We start from the raw sequence: 17,056 nt of genomic DNA on the forward strand, positions 1-17,056 counted from the left end.
ATGGGGGAAAGAGATGGTTTACAAAAGGAAAGTGTGCTGCATATGCAGTGATACATCACCCAGGCTCAGCCACAGCACATCGGCTTGTGCACACACAAGGAAGCGCCACTCTCGCTCTCTACCTCCTACCTGGGGAGGGAACTAATGTCTCGCGAACGTCTCAGCCACTTTCCCTTGGCGGTGCGCGCGCGCTGGCTGGCGGCGCGCGGGTGCTGTGAGCGCGCGTCGCCGCTGGCTGCGTGACCGCGGAGAGTGTGGCGCGAGCAGCCGGAGTGTGGCAGTGTTGTCAGCGCGTGGGAGCGAGCGAGCGGGCGGGAGGCAGGCAGGCAGTCAGTCAGAGAAAGTCTGTGTTTGCAGGAGGCTGCTCCAGCAGCCCCGCGTCCCCCTCTGTGTTCTTTCTCTCTTTTATATATGTATACACACAAAAAAATGCAACACGCCGCTCTCTGATTCCTCGCTTTTATTGTGCACGGAGGAAAAATTAACAAAACAAAAACCGCGGACACTTACTCCGGAGAGAAATAAAAATGCTCAAGGACACTCCGAAAGGTAGGGAGGTGGAAATTAAGTGATTCTCTTTAAAGGTTGCAGCGGTTTGGTGTTTGGTTGACAATGGAACAGGCTTTTTCGTTTTGTTTTGCTGCTTGTTTTGTGGCTGCAGTTATCTTCCTCAGTCAACCTGTCGCGTTTTAAAGTCAGCTTCGTGTCGGCTGCTGTGTTCTGCCAAGATGTTTCAGAGACACTTCTGTTTTTTTTTGTTTTGTCCGCTGGAAGGAATCTCCTCGCTGGGGTTGTGTAAGGAGAGGGAGCGCGAGCTTTTTTTTTAATTCGGGAAGTTGAAAACAAAAAAAATGAACCCATACCCAGGAGTGGTTGACTTGCCGCTAGCACAACGCACTCGGCTTTTACGTCGAGGCAGAGAGATATCACGACCGTCAATAATGAGTTGGTGTTCTACAGGAAGGAAACAATGACCAGTTAATGTGATGCTTTTGTCTGTTATGTCCTTTTGTGTGTATGGACTTTGACCATTAATCTTTGTCAGTTACCTTATTGCTGTGTGGCTCTGGCTCGTCTTGTTCAGCAGGTCTGTTATATTGTTGAGATTTCGCGGTTACACTTGTTTTAAATCGAGCCCATTGGATTTGACGCCTGCAGTTTAACCAGTTTTTGGATCGCCTGCACACATCAATTCATCTTTCCATTTAGATTCTTGCCAGATTCCTTCTTTGGTTTCGGTTCTTTTGGTGCTTCAGTCTGTGCAAGTGCAAAATTTATCTCTCTTCGCCCCGTCCATCTTTTAACATTATTTTACATTAGAATTGTCCTCCACATCTTCATTTTCAAGGTCAGTAGATATGAGGCAGCTTCTGGAACAATACTTTTTTTTTCTTTTCCTTTCTCTTTTCGCATCTAGGTCATAGCACAAACCTAAAGTGGTGTAGATTTAGGATGGACATTATTTGACTTTTTTTACGATTTTAACGAGACAGAGGTACAACGAAGTTGGTATTTTGAAAGTGGGTGTTCGGATAGTGATTGTCTTCCTAATTGAGGAGAAAAGTTAGTGTGTAAGGACTTGCAAAACCCCTATTGTTTCCATGTTGTGCAGTAAATCTTGTACTTCCAGTTAATTCTACGTGAGTTACATGTCACTTAACAGGTAAATTCCGTATGCTGGCATTTTGAACCTTCTTCACCGAACACCTTTATTGGAAGGAGGAAATATTCCCTGACACGGAGAAACCTATACGAAGAACTTAGACATGGGTTAGATATTGGCTTAAGCAAATATTCATTTCGTAGATGCATCAGCCGCTGGTTCTGTGCCGATTACACTCATTGCATTTATCGATGGGTCTTATCATTACAATGAGTAGCGAATGGATTTTAAATATTGAAAGTGATTCTGCACGGATATGAGACGAACATATTCTACAACAGTTACCACTCCCCACCACCCCAGCGTATTTAAACAGCGAGCGCTTAGTGGCCAAGGTATATTTTCCAATGTAAGACATCTTACACAGTGTAAGTAACGTTATACTAAATAGTTTTATAGAGATTGAAAAAGTCGAGGTGGAGTAGTACCCTACGCAACCCCACACACTTGTGCTATTAAAGGTATGCTGTACAAACCGCGCCTTTCCTTCTGACCTGCTTCCTACGGCCAGTTTGCATCGTTCCAGTCGGTCCCAGGATTTCAAATGGAGAATAGCGTCAATCCAAGGCTCGATTTCAAACCGCATCTTCCACACCTGGCGCCCTCCTGTTCCCTATCTATGAATCAAACGCGTGTTGATTAAAACACCTTTCAGCGGCGCAATTTGGAATAAAGGTCTTGGGAGACTGGCCTACCTGCTCCCTTTTGTGTGTGTGTGTGAGAGAGTGAGTGATTACCTGTTCAGTCATGGGTCCCGCCGTATGCCATGAACTGCTTGTGCTGCAGGTGCATGTGTTTGCGTGCAATGTGTTCGGCAGGGAATCCGTGCTCCATTTTCTGTTGTTGCCTGGGTGGGGAAGAGGAAGCACTGTCTCCATTTGCGAACACAAGATTGACAGTGGACAGAATTAGAAACAATGAGCCCGACCCAGTGAACGCTATCACTTTATATTACGAGCAGTAGACATTTAAGTATGCATCTACTATGATTGCAATGGCAGATAAGGGATCACAGAGAGATCTCTGGCTTGGAGCGATTTCCATTCGGCACACGTCCTTCAAGGACAGAGGACAGGTAGCCAGAGGGTCTCTGCACTTCACTGCCGTGGATTTGCATTCAGTCTTGCTTGGCAGTGAGAAGGGTTAACCGTTTGGCTGTCAAACAGGTTGCCAGTCCCCTTCGCACAATGAGTAGTGGCGAGCGCCGGGAGTGGGAGCTGGTTCGGTGTTGCATGCCTTGACCTTCAAAAGCAAAGACTAGCCCTGCAAGAATAACTTAAATCCCCGCCGTTAAACAGATAATATGCACGGGGGCACGTAAGGAAACCATGGTCTGCCGAGGGTGCACTGACCTGAAATAATACCCGCTCAGCGGTGGCAGTCAACGCATTGCAAGTCATTGCCTCTGACTGTTCTATTGAAACGAGAAATGGATCACTTTCTAGTGTTGGCCAGAAACCTTTATTACACTCACTGTTTTTGGCCTTGTTTGATGACACCAGAACTGTTGTAGGATCAAATGCCTATTTTTGGTGTCTGCGTCCGGACGTTACTTGGGGGGGGGAATGAATAAACGTAGGTTACTCTCCCATGTTTTACACTCCATATGTAACTTCCATTGTTTTTGCTCAGGATGTTTGGTCTATTCAGATTGAAGTGTGTATAAATAAGGACGGCGTAATGCTGACGGGACTTATTTCTGCTCCCACCCCCCAACGTTAATACAAACTGATTTACAAACATGATTGTGTTTTCGCCACCTGCTGAGTCACATCGCCAATGCGAAATGTTGGGGGTTGAAAAATGCATCAAAAAGCGGCCTTGATCAATTTACTTTTCCGTCCTGTTGCTAGTTCATCTGTTTGCGAGTTGTCTATTTCAAACAGCAACACAGGTGTTGCTTTTCAATGTCTACCATTGGATCATGTATTCTCAAAGGCCTTTTACCTGCCACGGGGAACAGAGACTGACTTGAGTATTAACCCATTATCTTAAACAGTGTGGATAAATCTACCACCGGATTGACGGGGAAAGGTATTAGCATATTGATCCGGATTTCAATACAACAAACACTCTGCAATGTTTACACCCAAGTCATTTAACCACACTCACGACAATTGATTCTTAATTATTTCCCATCTTAGTTTGTTTTTTCTTTAAAAAAAAACTACAGGGCCGACAGAGTCGGGATTAATGACAGTAAATTAATTTCGCTTCATTTCCTTGACAACATTAGAAATAAAAGTTTAAGGTTTTAGCAGGAGTTTTGGGAGTTTATTTTAAGCACACCTTTGGAAAAAACATGTTCGGTAAGACTTGCACAGAGAATACGAAAGGAAAAATGGCACCTGCTACGGGAACTATAGCAAAACTTCCTGTTTCACCACCGTGTGTTCACACTAGGCAATGGAGAGGATATGGAAAAGGTCTACAAGTATAGTTCCTGGCAAGAGGCACTTCAGTCATACATAGATTTGCGAAGTTGAAACTGTACCTATTGGAGGAAGGAAAACCATCACAGCATGCCTCAAGCCTTAAGTAGCACTATGGTACCCCTGGAAGAGTAATCCTGGATACACTGTTTACTTTTTAATGGAAGAGTCAAGAACCAGACTCATTATGAGAGAGTTTTATTTTTCATTGTGAATGGTTAAGACCTGGAGTGTGTGTGTTGTGGAAGTAATTTTGAAAGGGAGTTGGACAGTTTTACTTTTTTTTCATTCACAAGTGTGGTGTTGCTGTCTAGAATAGCATTTGCTTGACCATCCCTAATTGCCTAGAGAGCAGTTCAGAGTCAGCCGCATTTCTGTGGGTTCAATGTCTCATTCGGTCCAACCAAGTATTGGTGGTAGTTACCTTCCTAAAAGAACATTACTGAACCAGATGGGTTTCTCTGGCAATTGCCAATATTTCATGGTCATCATAAGACTCAATTCCAGACTTTCTTTTTTGAATTCAAATTCCATCCTCTGCAATTGCAGAGTGCCCAGAAAATTACCTGGATCTATCGATTCATGGTCTAGTGATAATACAACTAGAAATCATTTGTAGAGCTATGGGGAAAAGAACTGTACAAATTGAATTGGTTTTGCAAACAGCTTAGCAGGGATGCAATGGGCTGAATAGCTTCCTTCAGTGTTTTGTAATTAGATGCTGAAAGTCTTTCAATCGAATATGGTAATCTGTGCTGAGTTTCTTAAAAAAAACAACTTTCCAGCAATAACCTCCAGGTCATCTGTTAATATAATGATATATATACACATAGAATCCCTACAGTGTGAAAACAGGCCCTTCAGTCCAACAAGACCATACCAACCTCAGGAGTATCCCACCTGGATCCATTCCCATATCCCACTACTCTACATTTACCGCTTACTAATGCACACACCCCTGAACACTATAGGCAATTTAGTATGGCCAATTCACCTGACCTGCACATCTATGGATTGTGGGAGGAAACCAGAGCACCCGAAGGAAACCCACGCAGACACCGGGAGAACGTGCAGACTCTGTACAGCCAGTTGCCTGAGGTTGGAATCGAACCCAGGTCTCTGGTGCTATGAGGCAGCAATGCTAACTACTGAGCCACCCTACTGCCCAGTTTCCTAATGAAGAGCTCATGCTAGAACGTCAACTCTCCTGCTCCTTGGATGCTGTCTGACCGGCTGTGCTTTTCTAGCACCACACTTTGACTCTGAAAAGAATTATCGACCACCTTTTTCTGACTGCTTCTGCTCGCTATCCAATAATTCTTGATGCAAGTGCATTTCTGCAGATAAGTGAGTGTAGAAGGAGGATAGTTGTTTGATTGCCCCATGATTGTGAAGCCTACAACCATTCCATTATAACACTTGAGCCTGGAGATTGATGACTTTGCAATCACTCCCAACTGCAAACTGCAGCAAGTCACAGATGTAAGTCTGTGATGCTTTATCGACATTTTCGAGAAGGCAAGTGACAGCAATTTTAAAGGGTCCCAGTTTTGCATGAAAGTTTTGGTTGTTAAGTGTAAATTGAATTTGGAGTTCTGGTTTGAGGCAGTAGGAAGACTCATTGTGCTTAATGTATTTTTGGAATTTACATCAGATTTTATTCCAAATAATATCAGTGTTATGGACCTTGTAGTGTAACTACACTATATATATAGCTTCCACTAATTTAGCTGTAAAGCATTTATTCTTTGCTTCTGCTTCCAAAACATAGCAAAAGTTATGAACTGACATTTCTTTGTTCATCACAAAGCTTGCCTGCAAAGATCCAGCAATCTATGTTCCGTGGTTTCCTCCTTGCCTGACAGCAAATCAGGTACCAAGTCAAAGAGATGTCTTGGTGTGCAGCAGCAATGTTAGGAAATTGGTAAGGGGGCATTCACTTCTGAAATTGATATACAGCAAATGAGGAAATTAAGTGCTGACAATGCATCATGTTTAACTTAAATAAATGATAGGATTAACATACACACTAAAATGAATTTGACTTAAATAGTTAAATCACATTTTTAATCATAGGGAGAAATTTGATAGTGCACAAATTTAGTTTATTCAGCACAATTGAAGATATTTATCAGTAATTATAAACTTATTACGCTGTTAGAAAATCCAATTAGCTCTCATTCAACAAATAGTCTGTGCTGTCTATGTAGCACCCTTGATCCTGGAGGAACACTCTTGTTTTTACTGTATCTGTTGTATAAGGTAGAAATGTCAAATAAAAAGCTACTTTACTCGTAACTTTTATAGTGAGACTAATGTTGTAAAAATGAAAATTCTCCCAATGAATAGATTTCCCAGTCATTGGAGACTTGTATGGGCTGGGGTAATGTTAGAGAAGCATAGAATCACTGACAGTGTTTTGATCTGTGTGTAATCCTAAAGTTGCTGTAGGTTCCAGTTCAATAACAATGGGAGAGGCTAATAGTTTCATTGTCATTACCACTGCAAAACTGAGCCATTCCATTATATTAATATATGTGGAGTCCAAAACTTCTATCTTTTATTTTGCTATACAAATAAATAGAGGTGTTAAAGTTTCTTGCAAGTATCAAAGTACTATGCCTTAATAACATAATTTTAAACATTGAAATATTCACTTCCATTTTCTATTCCTTGTGAAAATTAGTTTGCATAAAAGTTAATATTTGAATGTGCAAATGTAAATTGAATTTACTACAGAATGTGTTTTTTTTTGTGTAAATCCATCGTGAGTTTGTGGACTTTACAGTTGTCATGAGGCTATCTAAATTTCTCAGATTTGTATTTATTTTCTCTTTAAATGTAAGTTTTATTACATGGGAACAAGCTGCAACATTTTTTATCTGCCACTAGATGTCATGAGTACACCTATTTTTGGAGATGAACTAGAGCCATCTAGTGGCAATAATTGTACACAGCAGCTACCTGAACAAACAATTTTGCAACTGTTGGATGCCATTTGATTTGCTTTCAGTTCACACAATTGTCTTTTGTGCCATTTTTCACTTTTGGTTCATTCCTCATTTTTTTTAGGTCTTCATAGGCAGACAATCTTCTCACAATACAGCAAAAGGTTTAGAGTGAAATAGTTAAACATACATGCCAAAATATCATTGTTCTGTACACTGAACTTTAAACTGCATCACCTTTAGGAAAATAAGCCAACACAAAGCTAACTTATCTACCTTTAAATGACTGTCTACAATACATGTTCAGTTTCATCAGAACATTTTTCACAATTTTGTCAATAATCATTTTGCTAAACATAACTAATTATGCCAGTGACTTAAAGCAATCAAAAGTATCAGATGTAAATTCTGCATATTAAATAATAAGGCTTGATGTATTTCTGTTATAGATCAATATTTTACATAGTTGTGGATTAGGGTGAAGGTACCAGGTGTGTGAGAAGCACTTAGATTTAACAGCTGCGTTTCTTTTGAATAAGTTATGAGAGTAATGTTGAGGATTGTTTGAAGATGGTAGTTGTGAACAGTGGTTGGATGTCAGTATTGAGATTGAAGTTCGAGAAGTGAATGTCAGTCGAGGCCTCAATACAGAGTTGTCTCAACTCGGCTTACAAAATACAATGAATCATCAATGAGATCCATTCAATACTTAGGAGAAAGTGAGGGCTGCAGATGCTGGAGATCAGAGTCAAAAAGTATGGCGCTGGAAAAGCATAGCCGGTCAGGCAGCATCCAAGGAACAGGAGAGTCAGTGTTTCAGGCATAAGCCCTTCATCAGGAACTTAATACTTGTTTAACACTCATCGAGTTACAATGCCTCTCTTTGTCCATGGTGAATCAAAGATTAGTTGGCCGGTGTACTGTAATCCTTTTTGTTTATCCATCCATAATAAATCAATGTGAGTTTCACAAGTGTTTGACATTGTCTATTTATATTTGCTTGAGTTTCAGGATTGTCTAGGGCTGATATTGCCTAAAATGACATGATGTGCTGTAGACATCTTAAAACAAATGCGGCTGTTAAATGTAAGTGCTTTGAAATTTTTGGAATATTTGTAACTGTATTGGGGAGTGACAAAAGTAAAGGCTGCCAATGATCAAAATTGCTGAAAATCCTCAGGCATTCAGCAGTTGTAAGATAAGATTGATTTTTAATGTGAACATTTCTTCCAGATCTGACTACAGCCAATTTTGGTTGTAAGGGCACCAAATGAAATTTTAAAAATCTGCCTTTTCTCTTTCCAAATAACTACTGACATGCTAAGTGTAGAATTACTTGTTTATGTCTTTGAAATGGTTGTCAAATGTAATCAGAACTCCGTAATTGTACATGTTAATTATGGAAGCTAAGAGCTCATGAAACTTTTTTTAAATGATTCAGGAGAAGGTAAGAAACAACCATGAGTGTGATGAAGTTAGACACAAAAGTGGATGCTTGTGTAATAAAAATCAGAAATCGCAGGTGTATTGACATCTCAAAATAAATGCTTAGTTAAAATTTCAAATAGAAGTCCCCAGTTGGAAAAAAAAACCTTTTAAAGTACATCGACAGTTTATTTCTAGTATTTTCTGATTTTAGATTTTCAACAACTTCAAGCTTTCTTTTTTCTCGTGAGGATTTTTATGTAGTCTCCGAATTGGGATATCTTCAGATGGTAATGGGAAAGTATACATTTTGCACATCATTGACATTCATTGTATTTGTCAGGAGATTTGAGTTAATTTTATTGTTATAAAATAACATTGACATCAACATCATAACAATGATGCCATATGACTTTGGCTTGTATTGTTTCACAGAGCTTTAAGACTGACCACAACAGTTTGAATTTTGGTCAGCAGCATGCAATTTTATTGTGTCCTGGAGAGAGCTCCCCACCACTTGGTTCCAAATATGCTTAAAGATTGCAAATTTGTGATCACCAGCTATATAAACAATCACATTTTAGTTTCAATATGTTTCAAAGTGGTGTGTGCTGTTGTTTCAATAATGTATTTAGTATGCTATTTGTGATGAAGTTTTTGTTGGTGAAAGGGAGGATAAAAATCATGTATGTGGTATTGGGGTAAGTAACATGGGATTAAATATATTTAAATGGATGTAATCCAACTCACTGGTTAGGCTCTGTACAGTTAGAATCACACATCTACGTTGAAAGGACAGAAGTAGAACGTACTGCGCGAACTAGAAATGTAAGCATCCATTTTCATTTCTTTCAAAGCATTCTAAAATAACTTACCATAGAAGTGGAACCTTATGCAATTGCCAAAATAGGTTGTAAAACTGAATTTTGCAGTGATAAAGTTACTTGTCCCAACTAGGGTGGCTACGGCTATACTAAATTTAATTGTAAATGCAAATATCTTCTGTCATACCATTCCTGGGCTGGTATGTCTAGTTTCTACCTTGCATCATTTATTGTTCTATCTGTCCAGCAAGGGACCACATTAGATCAGAGAATCATAAAATGATTACAGGAGAGAAGATGCTGCTACAACCTTTGACCGATTTCCCTCAGCTCAAATGCATCTGATCTGGTCTGGTGACATATCAACTAAAAGAACAACCGACCTTTCTAGTACCATCTTTTTTAAAAATAAATTTTCAACTCATCCAGGGTCTAAATAACACCTCTTTCACTGTGATTTTGGTAGCACCTTCATCACTGTACTGCTGGTAAACTGCAACTTTTGATAAAATAACCCTCTGCTTATTATTTTCTTCATGTATAAGCCATAACTTCAGCATTGGATACATTCTTACTGTACTCCCTTTTCAGCCTACCACACCAGTTCTGAAAGAAGAGTCTGGGGGTACAGTGGTAGTGTCCTTATTTTTGAGCCAGGAGGCAGGGGTTCAAGACCCACCTGCTCCAGGGGTGTGTCATCACATCTCCAAACAGGTTGATTAAAAATGACTCGCTGGTTGGAAGGCAAAGTTACGAAGCATCTAGCTCCTTTTACAGGTGATTGATTCCCCAGAGTTTACAGCTTTTAAAAAGATCAATGCCTTTATCCAAAATATAACCTATTCTTTTTGTCTCGGATGCCTTCCCATTTCTGGTGATTTCTGGCTGGATTTGGTTGTTCACTACGTTGTGTAAAGAGTGGAAGAGAGTTAGTTACCTTCAGAAATCATTATATTCAAATGAAAATTGCTATTATGTGTCAGTTATAATGCTTTTTCTTGAGTTATTTGATTGGAAAGGAATTTATATACTCCTCCTCATCCAAACAATGTCCAGTGAAATAACTTGCATTGCCACAGCAGCAGTAACATGGAAAAGAAGTCTTAAGGACAAATGAATGCCAAGCCATGGGAAAACTTTCTGCAGCAAGTCAAAGTTGTAAATTCTGAGCAATTTCTTAAAGGAAAAGGGGGAGGCAGAAAGGTTTATGAAGGGGATTACCAGAGATTAAGACCTGGATGACTAGGATGAAGGGAAGAGGAACAGATAAAGTTGGAGGGATGCAGAATTCTGTGAAGAAGGTAGAACTGGAAGAGTTTGGAGATGGGGAGGGGTAATACAATTAATGATCTTACACATGAGGATGTGAACTTTGAACTGCAGGTGCTGCAGCACCTGGAGTCCAGAATGAACAACAGCGGGATAGAATATGAAGGATAGTTTTTGGTCAGCTGGTGTTCATGAAGCTTAATGGAAGTGAGGCAGACTAAGAGAGCAAAAGGTTTGTAGCAGATGCAAACATTCAAATAGCAGGAATGGTTTCCAAAAAAAAAGCAAAGTTTAGTGTCGTCGTAGTGTAGTTATATGAAATTTGTTACCAGAATCTCCCATGTTAGACAACTCTCTTACCTTGACTTGTCAAAGCTTTGGTTATTGTAACTGTTAGAATCTTGATTATTACAAGAAAAGCATCAGTCCTGGTGCAGCAATCGTATTTTGACCTTTGAAAAAAGTGGCTGCTTCATGCATGAAAGCTTCAGTTATTCTAGTTTAGACTGTAATATGGTGTACGGGGCAGAGAAGAAAAGCACTTCTGCACATTTTCAGGAACACTTCCTTCATTGAGATATTTCTGACTTAACCGGGAAGGGAGGTTTGCTGGTTTTGAAATCAATCAAATTGAGTAGTTGCCTACAGAGGAAAAGTGATTGTAGCATTTCATACGATTTAGATCAACAATAGAAAGGGCAAGGAATAATCTAAAAAGCACAATTTAGCTGACATAACACTAATTTCAAAGGGTTGCGAGTTGAAAAGAGGTTATAGCATACTGTTGTTAAGTAAGGTTGGAAGTATAAAAACTCATACAAAACTTTACAGTGGGTTGAATTACGTTTAAACACTCAGGTAGAGTGACCCTGCAGAAAGTGATGACCAAATAATGATGTAGTTGGAGCAGGGTGATTGGACCATATATGGTAAAACTACTTGGGCCAAGACAAGCTAAAACAAACAATTTCAAATATGCAGGGTGGATGAAATTGTACACTGGACAGAGACGATAACTAAGTAGCCCAAAAAGATGCCAAGATCAGTGACAATTCCAGAGGCCAAACATTTCAATGAAGTGAGGAAACCTCACGTCAGGAGGTGTGGCGAAGACACAGAGATGATTATAGGCTTGGCCAGCTAAAGACGGTCCTGAGTGGTAACGTGCGAGTTTGTTGTGGATTCAAACAATCCAGAAGGAAGCCGATGCGATATCTCAGTGTTATGTTATGGTAGTTTGTACACCAGTAACCATTGATAAAAGAACTCTGAGTGACTTCATTGTTGTGTATCCAATAACTGTTGGCTTTCAGAGACAGGCATCGCTGAAGTCAGAAATAGATGGGCAAAAAATGTAGTTAAAATGTTTGCGGTTGAGTGAGCTTTTCAGTAGAGGATTCATGTACATTGTGAAAGGGTAAGGCAGCCAAAATCAGAGCACCGTGAATGGCAAAGGAAATAGAGCAAGATTAAGGCAAAAAAAGGTGCAGGAGAGATGTTAGATTCATAATTTTTTGAACCATGCTAAATATACTACACTTTTCTGAAGAAGGGTCACTGGTCCTGAAACCTTAACTGTGATTCTCTCAACAGATGCTGCCAGACCTGCTGAGTCTTTTTCCAGCAATTTCTGTTTTGGTTTTTGAATATAGCTAGGTTCAGAGTAGAAGTTAAATGGGAAATAAAAATGGTAAAGGAAGAGAATTAGAAGGAATTGACAACTAACATGAAAGTTTTCCATAGGCGTATAAATAGTAAGTTAGTAAGGAAAGTGCAGCAGTTGGAGTCCAAAATGGAGACTGATATAAAGAGGCAGAGGGCATACTTGAGTATTTTATACAGATATCCATTTACCGAAGATGACTGAAAAAATCAAAATGAAGCAACTACTTAAGATAATATTTAGGCTAAAGTTTGATAGAGGTGGGACTAGAAAATAGGCAAAAAAGCAGGTTCAGATAGATGTTGAGAGAAGTAGGTTATGAATTATGAAGGTGCTGGTCATAAGCTTGCTTAAACATGGGTGATTCTAGAACACTGGAAAGTTGCAAATATTACACCCTTGTTCAAACAAAAGGAGTTTTTTTGTGGTACAATAGCAATGTCCCTACCACTGAACCAGGAGGCATCTCAACTGATTTAGAGGTGTGTAGTTACATCTCTGAACGGATTAATTAAATAAATATCTAAGTAGTGAGAATGTGGTAACCCTGATATTCAACAAAATATTGATTTTTGTGATGCTGTGGTAATATCTCTACCCAGGAGGTCTGGGTTCAAGTCCCATCTGGTTCAGAGGTGTGTTGTAACAGTTTGATTAAAAATATCTCTAAGGATCAACTCAAAACCTACAGACCTATCAGTTTAACCTCACTAGCACGCAAGAATGATTTTCTGGTTCAGAATCAAAAGGTAATTGTGGATTGATTACAGAAAACAGAAATGCATTTTTTAAAAAGGCAAATCATGTTTAACTAATTTTTGATCAAAGAATGGCTAGATCACAGACGTTCAGCTCATCAGTCTTGTGTTAGCCCCATCTGAAAACAACTCTCCTAATTCCACATTCCCCTTATTCCATATGGCACTGAAAATTTCATGGAGGCGAGAAAGGGTTACTAAGGCAAAATGATTGATGTAATATACATGGACTCCCAAAAGATGTTTGATAAATATCTATAGAATAAACTTACTAACAACATTAATATCTATGGAATAAGAGAGGTAGTGTTGAGCTGCAGTAAAGAACATTGGACAGAAAATGGAGTAGTGATGAATACAATAGTTGAATTTTGGAAAGAAGAAAGGTATATGGTGGGATTTCTCAAGGATCAGTGCTAAGACCAGTGTTTTTCATGACATTAATTATTTGGTCTTGGAACAGTTTCAAATTTTGCAGATGAGGCAAAACTTATAATTATTGCAAGATTTCTATCATCCTCCTTGTAATTCAATGGGGTAGAAGTTGGCACTGTGGATAGATGCAGGGGAAGAGCAATGCAGATTCCAAGATATATGAAAACAAATCATTGAAAGCAATAAGGAAGGTTGAGAAAACACAAAATCTTTGGCTTTGTGTATATAGACATAGTTTAAAAAAGGGAATTATGATAAAACAGATTTAGCTATCATTGGAATGTTTTGTGCCAGACTTTCGAAATGAAGCGAAGGTTTTAGAGCGTTGTAGAAAGTATTTACCAGAGTGATTCCTACCTGCCTCCTTTGGAGGAGATTTGGTAGAGGTGTTTAAAATAGAGTTATCTCGACAGATTAATTATTCCCATTGGAAAAGGAGTCATGACAAAAGAGCCAAAGGAACCTTTCTGCACAGTGATTGATGAGAATCTGGAAAGCACAGTCTGAAATGGTAGAGGAAGCAGATTCTGTCTTTGCTTTCAAAAATAAGTACTTGAAGAGAGAATCTTGCAGACAGCAGAGAAGGGTCAGAGTGAAACTCGTGAAACTCCCGATAGTCAGTTGGAGGAAGAATCCAAGGCCAGACTTCATCTGGGATAGATTTATTGAGAGTAAAATATTTCCAAACTGTGCTCAACATTGTTTTTAATGTTGCTTTATAGAAACTTGTAATCAACCTTTTCAGACCATATTACGACACATTTCCAGGGCAGGTATGGTTTGAAGATGTTTAGAGATGCTCCTTTCTGCATCACAAGAATCCTTTGTTTTGCTTTTATTTGTGCTCCCAGGTAAGCATCCAATCAATGCTCTCCATCTGTACATCTCTTAAATTAGCTTGTTCAGATAGGCTATGTCAATTGCAGGGCAGATAGAACTTGAACCTGTTTACCTCCTGGCCCCAATATCATTGCTGCAAGAGCCCTATGTGTTTAAGTTCACATGCAGTTACCATCTAGCTGGATTGCTCTTAAGGGAAACTGGTGAGGATTCAGGAGGCTTAGCTTCCATCTCTGTAGAATTATGTAGATTGTGCAGCACAGGGACAGACCATTTGGCTCAGCAAGTCCATTAGCAGGGTTGATGCTCCACATGAGCTTCCTCCCACCCCTCTTCATATAACCCTATTGCATAAAATGCTATTTCTTTCTCTGTTATCTATTTATCTATGTTATAGTGAAGTCCATTGCTGTAACTGTTTTCCAGCTAAAGAGGTCTCCCCTGAATTCACTGTTGAATTTATCAGTGACTAGTTTTATATTTATTTCCCCTATAACCCTTCTCCCCTCCCCCACTAAAACAAAATGTTTTTGTACCTTTTCTACAACATGCTTCTTAAACCCTTTCACAGTTTTAAATTTAATTGGCTGTATTTTGAAGTTAAAAGGTTAACCTGTGTCATTGGTGCGAATTATGTTTGTGACTGAAGTGTGCATTTATAAGGCAGTTGTAGAAATAATGCGTTCGTATATGTTCTGGACATAAACCAGATTACAGTAATTCTTCTCCTTTTATCCTGTTCTCCACATGTTTGGGTGTGGAATTGGTTACTGAGAGTAGTTAATAGTTTTTTGGGTACAGCATAAAATAAATATTGATCATATGACAATGTAAAGATAGTATCTCAGATAAAATAGCTCCTATTAAACTAACATTCAGAGAAGGATGTTTACTTTGACTTTGACCTTTTGAGAGACAAAATATGTTAGTATGTACTAAAGCTGGATTGATGTGTCAGATTGTTTCTTCTGGAGTGTAGAAGCAAGTTTCAAATTACAGCTATAAACAGCAGGTGTTGAGTGGAGCCAGTTGAGTTTCCACGTATCATATGCATACACCCACACAATAACAGGCGGTGGGAGGATATTCCATTTATTTAGATGTAAAATTTAAAGCACACTTCTGGGTTACCCAGTCCTTTCCAAATCATTTTCACTAAGTTTCCATTTTTTTTCCAAATAACCTTTCAAAGCCCACAAAATGGTAGCACGTGTATTAACACAGAGTAACATGAACAGATATTTCATTTTAGAATTTTGCAGTGCTTTCATAACTGGAGAATTTTTTTTATAAACCAAGTTGTTGACATAATTCTACTCTCCTAAGAGTAGAATTCTAAACTTAGCATATTCTGCATGTGTTCTGTTGTAGAAAAAGGTTTCATGTGATAAAGATCAAAATCAGGGCTTTATGTATAATCAAAATGTGATGATTACAGAGCACAAATTGACATCTAGCTATTGTGACGTTAGTTGATTATTTTTAAGTGCAGTAATTCTTCTGAATTGAACAAATGTAGAAAACGTTTTTACACTGAATCCTCAAATCTTTTATATATGTGCCTATAATCACAATTTGCTGCAAAATAGAGATTAACATTAAGAAAATGAGTGGGATTTGGCCATTCTGCCCCTTTTGCATTCTTCATCATTTAGTAAATCATAGTTGGTTTACCTTATCAACCCTTTTCAAATTATCTTTGTTTGCATTACTAGATTCTCTTAGTACCCAAACAAAACTGTTGATCTCAGAGTTGAATAAACTCAAGAACAGACTTTTTTACTGCCCTTGGTAAAGACACTCAACCTTGGAAGATATTCTTCCTTATCTCAATTCTAGTATCCAATCCTTTCTTCTGAAATTATGGTTCCCTAATTCTGATCTGTTCAGTCAAGAGAAACATCATCTCAGAATCTACCCTATCAACTGCTAAGAACTTAAAGTGTTTTGATTTACTTATCCCCTAAATTCGAGGGAATATGAGCCTAATCACTCAATCTATCCTGGTAGGGCAGTCTTCTCATCCTAGAACTCAATCTCATTGATCATTGCATTCTCAAAACAAATGAAATAATTCCTCCTTGTTATATTAATTCTTTGAAAATAACTTGTATAACTTGAACTCATCTTATAATGCATTTTATTGCTATACCAAAATTGCACATTCTGTAGGTGTGCTCTCACCAGGAACTTGTATAATTTAATTACCCTTATTTATTCTTACCTCTATCCCTTTGTAATAAGGCTATAAGATGCCATTTGCCTCCTAATTGCTAGCTGCAGCTGCACAATAACACTTATCTGATTCATATCTCAGGTTACCTGTGGTCCCACAATTCCAAGCTCTCTCGATTCGACAAATATTCTGCTTTTCTTATTCTTCAGACCCAAGTGGTCAAATTCAAATTTCTCCACATTACATTCTATATGCCACATTCTTGCTGATCCAGTTGGCTTGTCTGAATTGTTTTGTAGCCTTCAAGTTCTCCGTTCAGTTTCTCACCCAACTTTGAGATATTTTTAATCAAGTTGTTCAGAGATACAAGGATGTGTTGCCAGGGTTTGACCTACAGGAAGAGGCTGAATAGGCTGGGGCTGTTTTCCCTGGTGTGTCAGAAACTGAGGGTGACCTTATAGAGGTTTATGAAATCATGAGGAGCATGGATAGAGTAAAGAGCCAAGGTATTCTTCTAGGGTGGGGGAGTCCCAAACTAGAGGGTATAGGTTTAAGGTGAAAGGGGAAAGATTTAAAAGGGACCTAAGGGGCAACCTTTTCACACAGAGGTTGGTATGTGTATG

At 38.9% G+C, this 17,056-nt stretch overlaps 1 protein-coding gene across 5 annotated transcripts in view; it reads left to right on the forward strand.

The window, feature by feature from the left end:
* Positions 1–345: 345 nt before the first annotated feature.
* Positions 346–17,056, forward strand: part of LOC122557864 (synaptotagmin-7) — a 688,014-nt gene continuing 671,303 nt past the window's right edge. For all 5 annotated transcript variants that reach the window (XM_043706001.2, XM_043706003.2, XM_087996613.1 and 2 more), the window contains exon 1: positions 346–549. In XM_043706001.2, coding sequence (XP_043561936.1) covers positions 528–549 — 22 coding nt within the window. In that variant the 5' untranslated portion in view covers positions 346–527. The remainder of the gene's footprint in view (positions 550–17,056) is intronic.

This window comes from Chiloscyllium plagiosum, unplaced genomic scaffold (assembly GCF_037043375.1).
Source record: "Chiloscyllium plagiosum isolate Xiang-an unplaced genomic scaffold, Cpla_swu_hap1 HiC_scaffold_18, whole genome shotgun sequence".
In the NCBI taxonomy this organism is placed as follows: Eukaryota; Metazoa; Chordata; class Chondrichthyes; order Orectolobiformes; family Hemiscylliidae; genus Chiloscyllium; species Chiloscyllium plagiosum.